General features: G+C 39.0%; 1 protein-coding gene across 1 annotated transcript in view; it reads left to right on the forward strand.

Annotated features, from left to right (window-relative positions):
• The window catches only part of SCAMP1 (secretory carrier membrane protein 1), a 177,435-nt gene that overhangs the window by 46,608 nt on the left and 111,203 nt on the right, over positions 1–19,624 (forward strand). Inside the window, exon 2 of the mRNA XM_007943449.2 lies at positions 16,373–16,450. Within this exon, the coding sequence (XP_007941640.1) occupies positions 16,373–16,450 (78 nt within the window). The remainder of the gene's footprint in view (positions 1–16,372; positions 16,451–19,624) is intronic.

The raw sequence follows: 19,624 nt of genomic DNA on the forward strand, positions 1-19,624 counted from the left end.
GTAGTATTGAGGTATTTGTCTTCAGTCTCATTAATTCTGTCTTCTGTTGTTTTGATTCTACTCCTTTGCCCATTCTATATGTTACCTCTTTCAGAAATCTTAATGTAATCTTCTGGATTTCTATTTATTATTTTTATATAATTTCTAATTTTTGTCAATTTGTGTTTTCCTTAATTTTGTCAGTGCTTTCATTGATCTTGTCAGTTTTTCCTTGATTGAAGGTACCTGAGTAAAAATCTTCCGAATTTTTTTATTGGAGCATTCTAATGCTGCTTCTTCCTTAGGAATGTTTTCTAGGTCTGTATCATGGTCCCTTATTTATACTACTTACCTTGCTTCTTTGTCTGGACTTGGATGATCAATTGTCTCTGAGACATTGTGATGTTGTTGTATTTATTTTTAATTTGTGCTTGTATATTTTTGTGATTTACCCAAGACTTCTTTTTTCCTTTATTTTGTTTTGCTATATCTGTGTTGGCAGGGTACTGTACACCATTATTTACTAATTGGTAGCACTTAGGCACTCACCACTTATCCCTTGGTGGGTGTGTTGGAGAATGAGAGTGTGTGCACAGATCTGTGTTAGTTGTTCATGAAGAGCAGTTGAGGGTGAGTTGAGCTGGTGTTGGTCTCTATCATTAGTCAGTTGGTGCATAAGCAAGTGGTGGCCCTCCCTTAGTGGTTGGGGTTGCAGGAGGTGCAGGTATGGTTGTGTTGTGTGGGAATTGTTGCTGTCTCTCATTCAATTAGACAAAAAAATAAAAAGAAAAACATCAAAAAGAAATAAAAACAGAAGAAAAAACACTAACTGCATAATCAAACTGTAACAAACACACACAAGAAAGGGAAGACAATAAATGAGAAGAAAAATTTAAAAAATGTGTTTTAAAAAGCTAAAGAAAGATAATGAGAAAAAGAGGAAATAAAACCCAGCAATATCTGGGGAGGAGAGAATGAGAGAAAAGAGCAAGAGTAAAAGAATAGTAATGAAAAAATGCAAAAACTGCAAAAGGGAAAACAAGATATGAGAAGAACCAAAAGAAGAAAAGAAAGAAAGAAAAGAGAATAGAACCAGAAAAAGTGAAGAGAATAAAAAAAACAAAAAGCAAACAAGATCCAGGGACGGGACAGAGGAAAAAAAAAAAAAAAGAAAAGAAAAAGAATAATATAAAAACAACCCAAAACTGTGGGGGGCAAGGCAGGGCACCCAGGCTCTGTCAGCACACAGAACAGGGTGGAATTCCTGCTGGTCAAGATGGTGGGTGGAGGCGAGGGATGGCCTCATCTCTGTTCACTGAGAAGGTGTCGGGTATAAGAGTAACAAGGTGAGTATCACACCTTTGTAGGCTTCAGCCTCTGGTGCAGTTGCCCTTGCTGTTCTTGGCAAGTGGACCCCATTCTTAGGTTGCTGTCCAGGTCAGAATATCACTTGCATTACTCAAAATGGCCATGCCACTTGCAAATATTAAAAATGGCTGTGCCCTCAGGACAGCTGACAGTTTAGAGCTCTGTTTATCTCCTTTTTCATTGTTTTCTTTTCTGATTGTCAGGCACCAATGCAGTCTTTCCCCATTTAGTTCTTGGTGAGCAGGGCCAATTCTTAGGTTGCTATCAGAACACTGCTTGCACATGCTCAAAATGGCTGCGTTCTCGGGACAGCTGGTGGTCCACATCTCTGTTAGACTCCTTACTTACTGTTCTTGTTCAACTTCTTCTACTCATTGGTATTTAGTCCACTTCTTAGACCTTCCTTTCAAAGCTCAGGGTTCCAGGATTGTCTTCTGTATCAGTTTCAAGTGATTTCTCATTTTTTTTATTGCAGTGGGTTGTATAGCTTGCCTGCGTATTCTGCCATCTTACCAAAAGTCCTCACAGCACAAATATTTTTACCTGTGATAAAGTCCGGTTTCTCAGTTTCTTTCTTTGGTTTCTTGTGCTTTTGGTGTCATATCGAGGAAATCATTGCCTAGTCCAAAATCATGAAGAATTATGACTGTGTTTTAGTCAAACAGTTTTATAGCTTGATATCTTACATTTAAGGCCTTGGTTCATTTTAAGTTAATTTTGTATGTGATGTGAGGTATTGACTGTTTATTTAAGGCAACTTTAATTTTTAAAATCTTTGTTAAGGACCTACTGATAGAATTTTGCAAGACCAATGACTTATACCAGATACCTTTTTTTCAACAACATAAATGGTGGCTATACATGTAGACTTCACCAGATGGAGTACACAGGAATCAGATAAAAAACATCTATGGGAAGAGGCAAAGGAGAAGTTCAGTATCTTCAGCCAAAACGAGGCCAGGAGTTGACTGTGGAACCAGACCGTCAACTGCTCCTATTCTAGTTCAAGTTGAAGCCAAAGATAATTAAAACAAATCCATGAGAGCAAAAATAAGACCCTGATTATATCCCAGCTGAATTTAGAGACCATCTAAAGACTAGATTTGATGTGGTGAACAGGAATGACAAAAAACCAGACGAGTTGTGGGATGATATAAAAAATATCATACATGAAGAAAGCAGAACGTCAATAAAATGACAGAAAAGATCAAAATCGATGTCAGAAGAGAATGAGACTTGCTCTTGAACAGAGAGTAGCTGAAGCAAATGGAAGAAATGGCAAGATAAAATAGCTGAGCGGAAGATTTCAGAGAGCAGCTTGAGATGACAAAGTCAGTTATTATAATGAAATGTGCAAAGACCTGGAGTTAGAAAACCCAAAGGGAAAAACATGCTCAACATTCCTCAATCTTAAAGAAATGAAGAAAAAATTCAAGTCTCGAGTTGCAATATTAAAGAATTCTATGAGAAAAATATTGAATGATGTAGTAATCACCAGAAGAAGATGGAAGGGAATACACAGAGTCACTCACTGTACCAAGAAGAATTGGTTGATGTTCACACATTTTAGGAGGTGGCATATGATCAAGAACCAACGGTACTGAAAGAAAAAGTTGAAGCTGCACTGAAGGAATTGGTGAAAAACAAGGCTCCAGGGATTGATGGAATATCCATTGAGCTGTTTCAACAAATGGATGCCATTCTGGAGGAACTTACTCATCTATGCTAAGAAATTAGGAAGACAGCTACCTGGCCAACTGACTGGAAGAGATCCATATTTGTGCCCAATCCAAAGAAAGATGATCCCATGGAACGTGGAAATTATCAAACAATATCATTAATATTACACACAAGTAAAATCTCACAGAAGGTAATTAAAAAATGGTTGCAGCAGTATATTGACAAGGAACTTCGAGAAATGCAAACTGCATTCAGAAGAGGACATGGAATGAGGGATATCATTGCTGATATCAGATGGATCTTGGCTGAAAGCAAAGAATACAAGAAAGATGTTTACCTGTGTTTTATTGACTATGCAAAAGCATTTGACTGTATGGATCATAACAAATTATGGATAACATTGAGAAGAATGGGAATTCCAGAACACTTAATTGTACTCATGAGGAACCTGTACATAGACCAAGAGGTCATCGTTTGAACAAAACAAGGGGACACTGCATGGTTTAAAATCAACATAAAGAAAATGAAAATCCTTACAACTGGACCAGGAAGCAGCATCACGGTAAGTGGAGAAAAGATTGAAGTTGTCAAAGATTGCATATTACTTGGTTCCATCATCATCACCAATGGAAACAGCAGTCAAGAAATCAGACAATGTATTGCATTGGACAAATCATCTGCAAGAGACCTTTTTAAAGTTCTGAAGAGCAAAGATGTCTATTTGAAGACTAAGGTGTGCCTAACCCAAACCATGGTGTTTTCAATCTCCTCATATGCATGTGAAAGCTGAACAGTGAATAAGGAAGACCGAATAAGTGTTGATGCTTTTGAGTTGTGATGTTGATGAAGAATATGGAAAGTACCATGGACTGCCAGAAGAACAAACAAATCTGTTATAGAAGAAGTACAGCTGGAATGTTCCTTGGAAGTGAGAATGGCCAGACTTTGTCTCACCTGTTTCGGTCATGTTATCAGAATGGGCCATTCCCTGGAGAAGGATATCATGTTTGATAAATTGGAGGGTCAGCAAGAGTATGGAGGGTTGGTGAGAGTAAGGGGAAGGCCTTTGTGTTAGACTGGGTTCTCTAGAAAAACAAAACCAGTAAAGCTTATAATATAGAGAAAGAGAATTTATCTTAGGAAAATGGCTCACACACTTAATAGAAGCTGGCAAGTCCCAAGTTCTTGGGTCAAATGTCAAGTGGGAGGCTTTTCTTGACTCATGTAGCTGTAGGAGCTGAGGTTGGCAAGCAATATACCGGCTGTTGACTCCAACGAATAATGAATCCAAAATCTCCAGGCTGAATGGTGGATTGTTTGCTCATGGACAGTTGTAGGCAGCACAACAAAATCCCGATCCACAGAAGAGTGTCTCTTTTCCCAGGATGTCCATAAATATACTGAAAGCAGGCCACACCTCTAGGGAAACTCCCTTTCAATGGATTGGGTGCTCAAAACATATACATCTGATTCCATCATGGGAATAACCACATCACAACTGCTTTAACCACACAGAATTGTGGTCCAGCCAAATTGACACACAGCTCCAACTATCACAGCCCTCAACAAAATGGATTGACCCAGTGACTTTAACAGTGGGCTCAGATATAGCAGGTATTGTGAGGCTGGTGCAAGACTGGGCCGTATTTCGTTTTGTTTGTACGTAGGGTTGCTATGAGATGGAGCCGACTTGATGGCATCTAACAACAACAAGGACTTACTGTAAATGTAAGAAATTTTGATCCTATCTTTTGTGTTTTGGTTGATGGCTTTAAGAAGTCAGTTGCTTGTTTTTACAGCACTGCTCTGTCTTGAGATATAATATGTTTGGTCTTCATGTAGTTCATGCAACTCAGAAGTGTTGTTACAAAATAGGCTGTGAAATTTGGATTAGCAGGACCCCTTTACTTCACTTGTATCCAGTGGATCATCTTTTTTTTTTCTGCAGTGAACCATCTAATTTCTGTTACTTGGGCCAGATGATTAACTTGACTTGGAGGGAATCCAATTACATGATTTGAAAAACAAGCATAGTATTTTGTCAGTCTTTATATACCATCATACTTAGAGAGTTTGCTGGTTTAACATGGTCTTTAAAGTTATTTAAAATTTTGTCTAACTGCTGTGACTGCATTGGAGATTAGAAATAATAAATAGTTTGCTACCATTGAACATAGAACAAGAGTAGGTTATTGATTTGGCAGACATTTATGGAGCTCCTAAAATGAGTCAGACACTGTCATGAAGAAGAGAAGTATGTTCCCATTTTCAAAGAATACATACTCTCGTTCAGAAACATAATGTGTGATAAATGTAGCACATTTTTTGGGACTACTGTGTAAAATTACCTGAGAAGGTGATGCCTGAATTCAGTTTTGAAGGACAAAAAGTAACCAATCAATATTGGGGGCCTGGTTTCTCTAACTGCATAGTCTGAGGCAAAAGACCTGTGTTACTGTAACTCACCCCTCATTTTATAGATGGGAAAATTCAGACTCAGAGGTTGATTTTTCTAAGTTAGCTTAGGAATGACAGTACTTGGACTAGAACTGTTTCACGAAATGGCTTTAATAAGAATAATGTGGGATGATTTCTTACAGCAACTGCTAAAAGTGCTCCTGGTAATACAGAATGGAACAAAGAAAGGAACAGATCTCTCAGTTTCCCTTTGACTGTAGGCTAAGAAACTAGATTTGCTGGTTTTCTGTATTATGTAAATCCCTTACATAGATCATTAATTATCTGGAGAAAGTCCTCACCAAATGATGTTAAAAAATTATAGTTTCTCTCCAAAGGATTCTTCATCTACACTCTAGAGTGTATTAGATGATGATTTTTTGGGAGGTGTGCATATAGTTCTAGTATATTAGCATGATTAAGTAGTACAACCTAAGTGGTTTGTTTACTTTCAAGTTGAACTATCTTTCATATCCCTACTTAAGAGAAATTAAACTAATGTGGAATTAAACAAATGCATACCTTAATTAGAAACTAATTTGGATCCATAAAAGTTAGTCTGTGAGTCTCTGTTAGATTTGAATAAGACTGTCATGACTCTTGCCATGAATAGGAATTTTTCAAAATCATGAGTTGTTCAGTAATTCCTAGTGATTATTAAGCACTCCTCATAATGATTTATGGGAGCTCTGGTAGCATAGTGGCTAAGACACTTGCCTGCTAACCAGACGGCTGGCGGTTCAAACCCACCAGCCACTCCTCGGAAGGAAGGCTGGGCAATCCTACTTCCGTAGTGATACTGCCTCGGAAACCCAAGGAGGGGTCGCTATGAGTTGGGGCTGACTCGACGGCAAAACAACAACAACAACAACATAATGATTTATAAGAGTTTTACTAACTCCATGTTGTTTTAGTCTTGCTGAGATTTTTAATGTCTTCTGTTCCTTTTTTTTATTTAATGATGAGTTATTTACAAACTGTAGTACTTATTGTAAGTGATAAGTGAATTGTATTTATTAAATTCAAATGATTATAGTAGTTCCAAGAAGTGCAGAGCAGGAAAATAACTTTCAAGGGCAAGGCTTTCCATGACCCCTAGTTTGGGGCTTTTCTTCTTTAATCAAATTGCTTAGTCTAGTGTATTAATGTTGATTGGAGTAAGCAGAGCTGTTGAAAATACTTAAATTAAGCTTTGAGTAATAATACAGTGTTAGAGGATGGAGAAAGACCGGTAAGGAGACTGTAGCAGTTTACATGTGAGAAATTATGATAGCTTGAACTTGAGGAGATAAAGACAAGTGGACAGAAAGGAGAATGAGAGAGGGGGCTGTTAGTAGCTGGAGTAGCTTGTTTTTGTTTTTCTTTGCATTTCAAAAATGATTGAGACTTGGAATGTGAATGTGAGGGATCTAGTTGAAAGAGAGCAGTTGAATTAATGAGAAAATAGGATAGCTGGATAATACAGAGAAAAGGTGGGAAGTGAGGCAGTTTAGATAAGAGAGAGTCCTCCCCACCCCAGATAGGTCAAGTTGGTGGAGTGAGAGGTGTGGAGGGGAGTAGTTGAGAAAGATAAAGAATACATTAAATACTACAGTTATATCATCTTCTCCTTTTGTTTTTTAAATTAGAAGGAGAAACGAAAGAAAGTGAAATGAGTTAAGTTATGCTGTTATTAACAGCAGTTATGGATCAGTTCGTATATGGGAGATCAGTCTGTATGGTAGGGATCAGTAAGTGTTTGTATTTAAATATTTCTCTCATAGCAGATTTTGCTTAAATACTTAAAGGCAGTACATGGTTTTGATGTAGTTTACTTATTTACTCTTTTTAAAATTTTGTTTTTCTATTGTTAAAATATAGATAACATTTACCAATTCAGCCTTTTTCACATATACAGTTCAATGAGATCAGTTACATCAATCATGTTGTTTACACAATGTTTGTGTGTATGCCTTTGAGTCTATTCTGACTCACTGTGACCCTGTAGGACAGAGTAGAACTGCCCGATAGGGTTTGCAAGACTAATCCTTTTTTTTTTAAATGGGTTTGGAAAAATGTATTAAAAATCCAGAATGATCAGGAAAACAATATCCCATTTCACTAATTACTCCTAGCACATTTAATAAATTGGAGCTTTGAAATTAAAACAAAACAAACTTTATTTCAGATAAAATTAACATTTTCCGTATGTAGGATAGGAGCTCTGGTAGCGTAGTGCCTAAGGCATGTGACTGCTAACCAGAAGGCTGGTGGTTCAAACCCACTAGCCACTCCTCGGAAGGAAGATGGGGCAATCTACTTTCGTAGTGATACTGCCTGAGAAACCCAAGGAGGGGTCGCTATGACTCGGGTCCAACTCCATGGCACATAACAACAACAGCATATGTAGGATAACGCAAAAAGACACTTCTTTATCTTGATTTCATTAGTACCAGGGATTGTGCTGTCTGTAAATATTGCAGTTCCTGAATGTTATTTAAGTATTTGCCTACAAGATTATGGGATGCTGTTGTAGCCTTTTCTTGGTAGGAATTCCAGTTTTTCTTAATTCTTCCCTTTCAGGTAGTCCATGTTGCATTCTTCATAAAAGCCTGGATCATTGTAATAAGCAGACAGTCTTTCAGGGCAGAATCTTCCTTCTGGCATTTTACCATCATGAGGATTCCGGAATCCTTGCAATATTTGATAAAATCTTGAACTTGATCAGAACATCTCTCTCTGGCCTTCTCTCTCATTATATTAGGGATCAGGACATCTTTGTTTGACATGCCCATCTTTGTTTGACATGCCCGAGATACCCTGGCTGAGTTGGAGCCTTCTCAGGGGGCCCAGGCCAACAAGGAAGTAGTAGCCTGGCAGGGGGTGGGACAGGAAGGCCCTTGTCTTTATTAGGGAAGCAGATTGCCACATCTTTCTCCCATTGAGCAATTGGTGGGTTCATTCAAACCACTGACCTTTTGATTAGCAGCCAAGCACTTAACGTTGTGCCACCAGAACTCCCTGTCCAGTATCCTTTGCCAAGTTTGTGCATAAAGTTTTAAGATAATACAAAATGGCAAAAATATAGGTTCCACCTGTTGTCTTCCTAAGGTGTAGAGATGTGCTCAGGTTACCACAGGAGAAGCCTGTTTGTTAAGTTTGTTAGGAATCTTGGGGGAGGGAAGAAAGTTCATCACAGTCTCTGCAGTTGTAATGAAACAAATAGTCTTAGGGAGTTAAGGAGATGCTTCCTCAACCCACCTCTGGCCCCCTGCTCTTTCTCTCTCTCTCTTACACACGCACACACACACACACACACAACCTTGAAGGTGATGATGTAGAAGCCATTTTCCAATGAAGTTAATGCAGTATTTATAAAACAGGTAAGAGGTGAGCTACACCAGAGCCAATGAAGATTGTGTCTCGGGTGGCTGGGTGGGGCTCTTTTCCCCCTTCTACCCTGCTTTTCCCTCTGTGGACTCATACTGCCTTCTCCTTTTTTGTCACGCTGAGGCTCTTCTGAGTATCTGCAGGATGTTGTGAAGGTTACTGTATCACAGAGTCATTCCTTACAATTAGAATAGCATTGGCAATTTATAACAAATTATTGCTATTCCTGGAGTCTCTGAGTAGTGCAAATGGTTAAGCAGTAGTGATTGATTGGCTGTTTGAATCCACCCAGAAGTGCCCAGGAAGATAGGCTTGGTGATCTGCATTAAAAAAGTTGCAGCCTTTAAAACTTTATGGAGCAGTTGTATTCTTGCACACTTAGGGTTGCTAAGAGTTGATATGAATTGACATGGGGGCAACTAGCAACAATAACAGTGCTGTTCCAGGAGACCCTGGAAGGTACAAATGAGTACTGGGTGGCTAACTGAAAAATTGGAGGTGCGAGTGTACCCAGGGTGCCTTGGAAGACCTGAACTGTTTGTTGATTAAATTTCATCTCTACAGTAATGATACATCTAAAGGTGAAATTACTCTCTGCCAGGTTGGAATCTGTCTGTGATGATGTATATGGCAGCAACCGTCTTTTGCAAAAGTGGTGATTTTGGTGAACTCTCTTTTCAGTATATCTGGTGGAAAAGAGTATATACACATAGGCATTGTAAAATCTTGGCCGTAAAAACCTACAGTGATTGACCTTGAACAAGTTTCTTGAACTTTTTGAGGCTGCAGCTTCTTTTTCTGAAAAATGGTACAATGCTGTATACCAGGAAGGATAATTGCATAAGTGCTGGATACCTAATAGGCATTAAAGGATAATTTATTATTACTTAAATCTTGTTCAGCTTTGTTATCTTCTCCCAGTTTAGAGAGTGCAGCTTTCTCAACATTACTTACATTTACTAAAGCTAATTTGAAACTTTAATTTTGTGATACTTTAGAGATAAAGAAGGCTGGCGGTTCAAACCCACCAACCACTCCTCAGAAGGAAGATGGGGCAATCTACTTCTGTAGTGATACTGCCTTGGAAACCCAAGGAGGGGTTGCTGTGAGTCAGGTCCGACTCGACAGCACATTAACAACAACAACAACAAGTTGGTTAAATAATTTCTTGTAGAAAGATCAGCACAAGGCTGGTCCCTATGACAGCACAAGGCTGGTCCCTATGACGTGGAGGTTAAAGATGTCCCAAATGTCCAACTTTTCCAAACTGCCATGCCACTCTATCATTTCTGACATCAACTCTTCCTCCTCCACTCAGTAATCTCCCTACTGTCTTAGGTTCCACAGTTTGCTGTAACGTCTCACCAGACTCCCAAACTCCCAAGGAAACAGCTCATATCATGGTACTGGAGGCTGGCAGGCTGGCAGGCAGGCAAGTCCCAGGTCTGTGGGTAAGATCTGAAGGATTTTCCCAACTCACGTGGTTGCAGGGATTGGTGAACCCAAATTGGCAGGTCAGATGATGACTGCTGTCTCAAGTGCAGGGGTGAGATGATCATGAACCAAACTCATAACTGGAGCAAGAGAGAGAAATTTCCCAGGACATTCCTATATATACCCTGTATATACCCCAATGGAAGCTAAGGATGGTGACTTGAGTCACACCCTCCAGCAAGGTGGGACTCAAGATACATCCTGCCCTGAACAATCATAGAGAATAGGATTTATAATACATCACAAAATGGGTGAAGACTTGAGTCACACCCTCCAGCCAGGTGGGACTCAAGATGTATCCCACCCTAAACAGCCATAGGGATTAGGATTTAGAGTACATCACAAAGTAGAGGACGATGGCTAGAAGGGCCATATTAAGCAATTCACTGTACTGTACTAGTTCTTTACAAGAAATTTGGAAGCCCTGTCCAATTGACTGGAAGAGATCTATATTTGTGCCAAATCCAAAGAAAGGTGACTCAACACTATGTGGAATATATTGAAAAATATCATTAATATCACATGCTAGTAAAATTATGCTGAAAATAATTTAGAAACAATTGCAGCATACATCGACAGGGAACTGCCAGAAATTCAAGCCAGATTCAGAAGAGGATGTGGACTGAGGGCTATCATTGCCGATGTAAGATGAATGTTGACTAAAAGCAAAGAATACCAGGAGGGAGAGGTGTTTACCTGTGCTTTATTGACTAGGAGCTCTGGTAGCACAGAGCTTAAGGCATCTGACTGCTAACCTGAAGGTTGGTGGTTCAAACCTACCAGCCACTCTGTGGAAGCAAGACTGGGCAATCGACTTCTGTAAAGATTTACAGCATCGGAAATCCAACAAGAGTTGCTATGAGTCAGGATCAACTCAGTGGTGGTGGGTTTGGTTTGGGTTATTGAGTATGCAAAGGCAAATTTGACTGTATGGCTTATAACAAATTTTGGATAACATAACAAAGAATGAGAATTCCAGAACACTTAATTGTGCTCATGAGGAACCTGTACGTAGACCAAAAGGCAGTTGTGCAAACAGAACAAGGGTATACTACATGGTGTAAAATCGGGAAAGATGTATGTCTGGGCTGTATCCTTTCACCATACTTATTCAGTCTGTATGCTGAGCTAATAATCTGAGAAGCTGGACCATCTGAAAAAGAATATGACATTAGGATTGGAGGAAGCACTATTAACAACCTATGATATGCAGATGACCCAACCTTGATTGCTTAAAGTAAAGGAGACTTGAAACATTTGCTGATGTAGATCAGACAATAGCCTTCAGTATGAACATGAAGAAAATAAAAATCCTTACAATTGTTCCTATAAGCAGCATCATGATAAATGAGGAAGAGAATAGAAGTTGTCATTTATTTCATTTTACTTGGATCTACAATTAATGCCCATGGAAGCAGCAGTTAAGAAATCAAAGGACTTGTATTTGGCACATCTGCTACAAAAGACCTCTTTAAAATGTTAAAGAGCAAAGCTGTGACTTTGAAGACTAAGGTAAGCTTGCCCCAAGCCTTGGTATTTTCAGTTGCCTCATTTATATGAAGGAGCTTTGGTGGCATAGTGCCTAAGGCATTGACTGCTAACCAGAAGACTGGTGGTTCAAATCTACCAGCCACTCCTTGGAAGGCAAGTTGGGCAATCTATTTCCGAAGTGATACTGCCTTGGAAACCGAAGGAGGGCTTGCTGTGAGTCAGGTTTGACTCGATGGCAGTGAGTTTTTATTTATAAGAAAGCTGGACAATGAAAAAGGAAGACCGCAGAAGAATTGATGCATTTGAATTGTGGTGTTGGTGAGCGTACCATGGTCTGCTAGAAGAGGGAACCAATCTGTCTCGAGGAAGTACAGCCCCGAATGTTCCTAAGAAGCAAGGATGATGAAACTTCACCTCTCACACTTTGGACATGTTATCAGGAGGAACCGGTATCTGGGGAAGGACATGATGCTTGATGAAGTAGATGCTGAGTGAAAAAGAGGACCACCCTCAGTGAGGCAGATTGACTGCAACAATGGGCTCAAGCCTAGCGACAATTGTGAGGATGGCGCCAGAGCAGCAGTGTTTCACTCTGTTGTATATGAAGTTGCTATGAGTTGAAACCAACTTGATGGCACCTAACAACAACCATAATTCTTTACCCTCCTCAAGTGTAGTCTCATTCTTGGCATATCCTTTACATTATAATGGTGCTTTATCATCTAATACTGCATATAGAGATTCTAGTAAATGTACTCAGTTCACGTGATGCAATGATTCTGTCAAACTGTCAGTTAACTTTCAGCCTGGATTAACTTTAAAAAAAAATCTGAAAGGAAACAAGTGGAATTTAGTCTTTGTAGTATAAAATAGAGAATTGGAAGAATGATTTCACTCTTGGTCTTTTTACAACTAAACTGTACCTTTTGTATTTATTTATTTTAAAAATGAATTTAAGATGATTTTAGGACATTAGAGATAATTGGATTTGTGAATTTGTGAAATGAGAGTTGGGACTCAGTTTATTATCGCAGCATTCATAAGTTGACTGATGGGATGAATATTGGCCAAGCAAAATACACTTTACATCCCCTTCCTTTTTTTGAATTAATATTGTTCTGTAATTATATAAAACATTTTCATGGTTCCAAAACTGTAAAACAAGACACATTGAGAGAAGTCTAGCTTTCAATACTATCCTCTCTCTTCATTCTTCCCTTCTGTTCTCTACAAAGCCAAAAAAAACCCAACTCAACAACCCTATAGAACAGAGCAGAAACAGAGCCTCTCAGGGCTTCCAAGGTTGTAAGTCTTTATGGAAGCAGATTTCCACATCTTTCTCCTGCAGAGCTGCTTGTGAGTTTGTGACTTTGTAGCTGAGCACTTAACCATTGCTCCACTAGGGCTCCTAACCCATTGCTGAGTTGATTCTGACTCATAATGACCCTTTTTCCCCATAGAGTTTCCAAGGCTGTAAATCTTTACTGGAGCAGACTGCTACATCTTTCTCCTACAGAGGAACTGTTGGGTTCAAACCACTGACCTTTTAGTTCACAGCTGAACATTTTAATCACTGAGCTACCACGGTCCTCCTTTTTCTGTAGGTAAACTTTATTTTTTTAAAAATTTTTTGATTCTTCCTTTTTAAAATATAAATACACGCATACACATTTATTTTTCTCTTCCTTCTTGCATGAACGGTAGTATCTTAAGATTGGGCAATCTACTTCTGTAGTGATACCGCCTCAGAAACCCAAGGAGGGGTCGCTATGAGTCTGGTGCAACTCCATGGCACATAACAATAACAACAGCATTACACTGTTTTGCCCCTTGCTTTTTTTCCTCTCAGTCCATAGCAGTGTATAGACTTTCTTTGTACCATTTTACAACTGCTAATACTCAGCTGCGTAGTACTTTATCATGTAGCTCCAAGTAGCAGTTACTGAGTATCACTAGGCATGTATCATAAAAACCTGTTTCTTGTATTCAAAGAGGTCACAATCTAATTTGGGAAAGAAAGATTTGCATACAGATAATTATGGTTCAATAAAATAAGTGCTAATGGGGGGAAATATTACTTGCTAGGGTTGGATTGAGTCTAGGGATGGAGTGACTTGAATAGGGAAAAGGTATCAGAGATTATTGCTTAGTGTTTGAGGTGATATTTGGACAGAATCTTTATGGAAGATGAGGATATTGCTAGGCTGACCCTGCAGAGGCTTAGTGAGAGGGAGGCATTAGGGAGCACTTGTCCCCAGGGGCAAGTCCAAAGGCACTAGAGGAAGTGTGGAATTATATTCCAAAGAACTACAAATATGAAAGACATCTGACTGAGCAAGACAGAAAAGAGGAGGAAGGCTTTTCTGTTGACAGGTGGCCACTATCAGTACTGTTAGTTTTTAAATTGGGAGAGAAGGGTGCAATTTAGAGATTGCCTCTGGGTGCTTGTTACCCTTGCTATACCTCTGTGACCCTGCTGGGAAGAATAGTCTGCTCCATGAAGCAATGCAAAGGAAGAGTTGTTATCTGAGGAATCACAAATATGGTTTTGTCGGTGATGGTAAGGGTGGTATTGAGACTGTGGCTGAAGGTCTGCAATTGTTGATACTAAACCTACTTCTTAATTACGTTGACACCAGCAATACCAAGTTGAAAAATTTGGTTGAAAGCATTCGCTTTTCCATTTTCTTAATGTTCTTCCTAAAGCAGGCATCCATTCTAGATAATCTTCCTGTTCCTCCCACTTTAGGGTAAGCTTTGGAGTGGGTCTCTGAAGAGAACAGTACTTTCATTCTTCCCACTTTCCTAGGCACCAAGTTCTCCCTCCCACCCATTTTATTGTTGAACAAACCTGAAGCCTTTATTTTTTGTCTGAGCTGTACTTTGTATTTGGCCTTACCAACTTGCTTTTTGCCAAGTTCAAGGATCTTTATGCAACAGCATATTTCCTTTGGTTAAAGGAGAAGGATCTGGCAGGATGGAGGGTGGTTAGGAGAGGGTTGATGAGGCTGGAAATGTAGGCAGGGGCAAAATGGTCAGAATCCTTGTGTCTCATTTAGAGAGTTTATATTTTATTTTGAGAGCTCTGGTGGCTTAGTGCCTAAGGCATTTGACTTGCTAACTAGAAGGTCAGTGGTTCAAATCCACCATCCACTCTGTGGAAGGAAGACTGGGAAATCTACTTCTGTTAAGATTTATAGCCTCAGAAACCCAAAGAGGGTGGTGGTTATGAGTTGGAATTGACTCGATGTCAGTGAGTCAGAGAGCCTTTAAATGGTCTGAAATGAAGAAGGTTGGAGGAAGGGAATGACAAGATTAGCTTTGCAGTTTTGAAAGATAACTTTGATGATTACGTTGAGGAAGGTGATTCGAAGGTACAATGTAGAGTAGAGCAGTGGTCTCCATACAAGTAGCACCATCACCGAGAAACTTGAAACTTGTTGTTGTTGTTTGCCATCGAGTCGGCCCCAACTCATAGCGACCCCTCCTTGGGTTTCCAAGGCAGTATCACTACGGAAGTAGGATTGCCCAACCTTCCTTCCGAGGAGTGGCTGGTGGATTTGAACCGCCAGCCTTCTGGTGAGCAGTCAAGTGCCTTAGGCACTATGCTACCAGAGCTCCTGAGAAACTTGTTAGAAATACAGATTCTTAGGCCGCACTCCAGCTCTACTGACTCAGAAACCCTGGGGGTGGGGCACAGCAGTTTGTGTTTTAATAAGCCTTTCAGTTGATTCTGAGGCATGCTAAAGTTTTAAACACAGACTAGAGATAGGAAGGCCAAATAGACTACACAGTCTGCAGAATGCTTTTCACGTGAATATGTAGTTGATTTTATTCATTACATTTGTGTTTTACAGTCAGTCAAGAGAAATAGAGTACTAAGTACCTAGGATTTTGTGATTTTAGTTATTTATAGAAAATTGTAATACTAAAAGATTTGAAAAGCCAGGATAGCCTGATAATATATTATACTTGGAAAAGGAGAGACTGTCCAGAATCATGTGGAAAAAAGAAGCTACTGTCAAACAGAGATATCTGTGTGGAATTTAAAAATAAAAGATAATTAATAATGAATATGATCAGTGTTGGTTGTATGTGCCATTGATTTGTAATATGATATCTAAATCTGTAGCAAGGAAAACTGACTCTGAAGGTACTCTAAAAAAGGGGAGCATGAACTCTTAGTGGAGCCCAAAGGAAAGGACAGTGGTGGGCTTATTCAAGATTTGCGAAGATGCTCTCTTGTGCAGTCAGTTGCACACAGCTATTAAGAGGTGGTCTACTTTCAGTTTTTATTTAATAGGTCAGAGCTGATTTGGACCCAACTTAGTTTTTCTTTGAGGATGTGAGGGTTGTGGGTTTAAATTTCAGCTTTGTTGCAATGGGACTAAGTAAATGTGATAATCCTCCTCTTTTATTTCCCTCTGTTAGCTTTTCTGGGTGACCGAAAGTACAGATAAAGCAGAAGCTATGTAAATGTCAAAATTGCTTCTTAGAGGATAAATCTTTTTTTCTCCTTCAAATTTTATTCCAGGACCCATCAGTTACACAAGTGACAAGAAATGTTCCACCAGGACTTGATGAATACAATCCATTCTCGGATTCTAGAACTGTAAGACTCTTCATAATTGGATTACTTTTAAATGTTGAAGTTGAAATTGATTAGGAATTATATTTCAATTATAGTTCTTTTTTTTGTTGCTTGATGAAATTTGTGTAAAACAAGCTGTTAGTGTTTTATTTAGAATTTAGCAGTGTAGGTTTTTTTTTTTTTTTTTTTTAAATCAGGAATGTTGGTAGTAATTTAAAATGCTTATGAAGGTTCTAGTGAGATCCTGAAACTCAGCTGCAAAGTGTTCACTGAGTATGTAAATTACAGGTTGAACCATGCAAAATAACCAGTAGTTTTACCAGTTTTGACCTATAAAAATGACAATTTCATGTGGTTCAACTTTACAGTAAACTTTTTACATATAGTTGAAATAAACCAAAAATTAAAAATTCCTTTGTTTCCTATATGATATGATTTCAGAAATTTGTCCTTTATTATTCTTATAACTTATAACTGTTACTATTTTTCAAAACAGATTAGATGTACTTGGATAATTGATTTAAGTGATATGTTAGAATTTGATCCAAATGCTGTTTTAGTTGATTGGTAGCATTCATACTTGTTTTAGAAAAAATGTTGTGAAAATGAAGCTTTTGGATTGTTGCATAAAGGTGGAATGAACTTATTGAGGTCAAGTAAGAAGATTCTCCAGCAGAGTTTCTGACTGTGCTTGTAAATTCACTAAGATTTTGAAAGTTCTGTTCTGTTCTTGTCTTTTTTTATAAAAAATTAAATTTCCTTTCATATTTACTTTTCTGTGGGACAGGAAATTAAGATAGTTAAGGATGGTAACAGAATGAAACATAATTTTAATAATTCACATACTCTATAATGTAATTTCAGAGAAAAGAGTTATTACATCTTACATAATAGAATAAGTCTGTTGACTATCATGGAAAGCTTTTGAGCCCTAGAAATGTGACTAGTCTGAATTAAGATGTGCTTTCAGTGTAAAATTCACACCGGATTTTGAAGATTTAGTATGAGAAAAAAATGTAAAATATCTCTAACAGTTTTTTTTACATTGATTACCTATTGAATGGATAGTTTAGGATATATTTGATTAAATAAAATATTTTATTATAAATAATTTTACCTTTTTAAAATTTTGAAAATGTAGCTACTAGAAAATTTAAAATTACTTACATGGCTCACATTTGTGGCTCACATTATAGTTGTAATGGACAGTATAGTATTAGAGATCAGTGTTGTTGCTGTTAGGTGCCATCAAGTCGTCTCCGACTCATAGCAATTCATAGTGCACAGCAGAATGAAACACTGCCCGGTCCTGTGCCAGCCTTACGATCCTTGCTATACCTGAGCCCATTGTTGTAGCCACTGTGTCTGTCCATCTCATTGAGGGCCTTCCCTTTCTTCATTGACCCTCCACTTTACCAAGCATGATATCTTTCTCCAAGGAATGGTTCCTTCTGACAACATGACTAAAGTAGGTGGGACGAAGTCTGGCCATTCTCACTTCTGGCTGCACTTCTTCCAGGACAGATGTGTGAGTCCTTTTAGCAGACCATGGTACTCTTAGCATTCTTCTCCAACACCATAACTGAAAAGCATCAACTCTTCTTCGGTGTTCCTTATTCATGGTCCAGCTCTTACATGCATAAGAGGTGACTGAAAATAGCATGGCTTGGGCTAGGGGCACCTTAGTCTTCAGGGAGACATCTTTGCTCTTCATCATTTGAAAGAAGACTTTTGCAGCAGATTCGCTCAAAGCAATATGTTGTCTGATGTCTTAACCGCTCCTTCCATTGGTGTTGATTGTAGAACCGAGTAATATGAAATCCTTCATAACTTCATTATTTTCTCCATCCACCGTGAAGCTGTTTATTGGACCAGTTGTAAAGATTTTTGTTTTCTTTATATTGAGGTGTAATCCATACTGCAGACTGTAGTCTTTAATCTTCATAGTGCTTCAAGTCATCTTCACTCTCAGCAAGCAGAGTTGTGTAATCCGTGTGTCGCAGGTTGTTAATGAGTCTTCCTCCAATCCTGATGCCATGTTCTTCTTCATATAATCCAACTTCTTGGATTATTTGCTCAGCATACAAATTGAATAAGTATGGTGAAATAATACGCACTCCCTTCTTGATTTTGAATCATGCAGTATCCCCTTGTTCTGTTCGAATGACAGCCTCCTGATCTATGTGCAGGTTCCTCATGACTACAATCAAGTGCTCTGGAATTCCCATTCTTCTCCATGTTATTCATAATTTGTTACGATCCACGCAATTGAATGCTTTTGCATAGTCAATAAAACATAAGTAAATATCTTTCTGTAATTCTTTGCTTGAGACTCCGGCAAGATGGCAGACTAGGCAGAAAGACTGCATAGACCCTCTCCAACAAAGAAAAAGGAAACCAGTTAACACAGACACAGAAGATACTCTTGGACCCCTGAGCCTTAAAGGGAAGGATATAGAAGTGGACGAAACCCTAACTAGCAGAAGAATATGCATGAAAATACCAAAAATGGAGACATACTGAGCTGTGGTCTGGCAGCGTTCCTGAGCGATCCTGACGACACAAATAGCTTGGAGATTCCCGAGTGGTGGTAGGACCTAAGAATTAACCTAAAAAGCACCCAGCTAGCCAGAGACTGCATGGAGGGCTGTGCATGGTGGTTGGGGAACAAATGGAGAAGGCGAAGAGAAAGGTGGGCTGAACTGTGGACTTTTGCTGGTCCGGAGGACGCTGCCATTTTGAAGGTTTAAAAAGCAGCTTGACTATTTTGGATATTTAAAGAGACAGTGCTCTCGCAGATTCCTGGGGCTTAAGAACATGTTCTGCTTTCCAGCAACCCCAAGGACACTTGGGACCTGCAAGACTGAAAAGGTATGACATTCCTCTTGTTACTCTCATACCCTACACCCTCTTGGTGAATGGAGGTGTGGCCACCCCCCACTCCCACCTACCTTCTGGGCCCACAGGAACTCCATCACAAGTCTGTGTGCTCAGACAGAGCCTGTGTGCCCTGCCCTGTCCTCCACTGATTTTTTTTTTTTCTCTTTTTTTCCTCTGGTGATTAGTTTGCTTGTATTTGCCTGTTTTAAAACAACTAATAATATTAATACTTTTGTCCTTTTTATTATTATTCTTAATCTTCCCCTACCAGGTCCTAGTTTTCAGCAATTTTTCTTTTCCCTGTGCCTGGTTGTA

The sequence above is a fragment of the Orycteropus afer genome, unplaced genomic scaffold (assembly GCF_000298275.1).
Source record: "Orycteropus afer afer isolate SDZICR_OR568_19922 unplaced genomic scaffold, OryAfe1.0 scaffold00107, whole genome shotgun sequence".
In the NCBI taxonomy this organism is placed as follows: Eukaryota; Metazoa; Chordata; class Mammalia; order Tubulidentata; family Orycteropodidae; genus Orycteropus; species Orycteropus afer.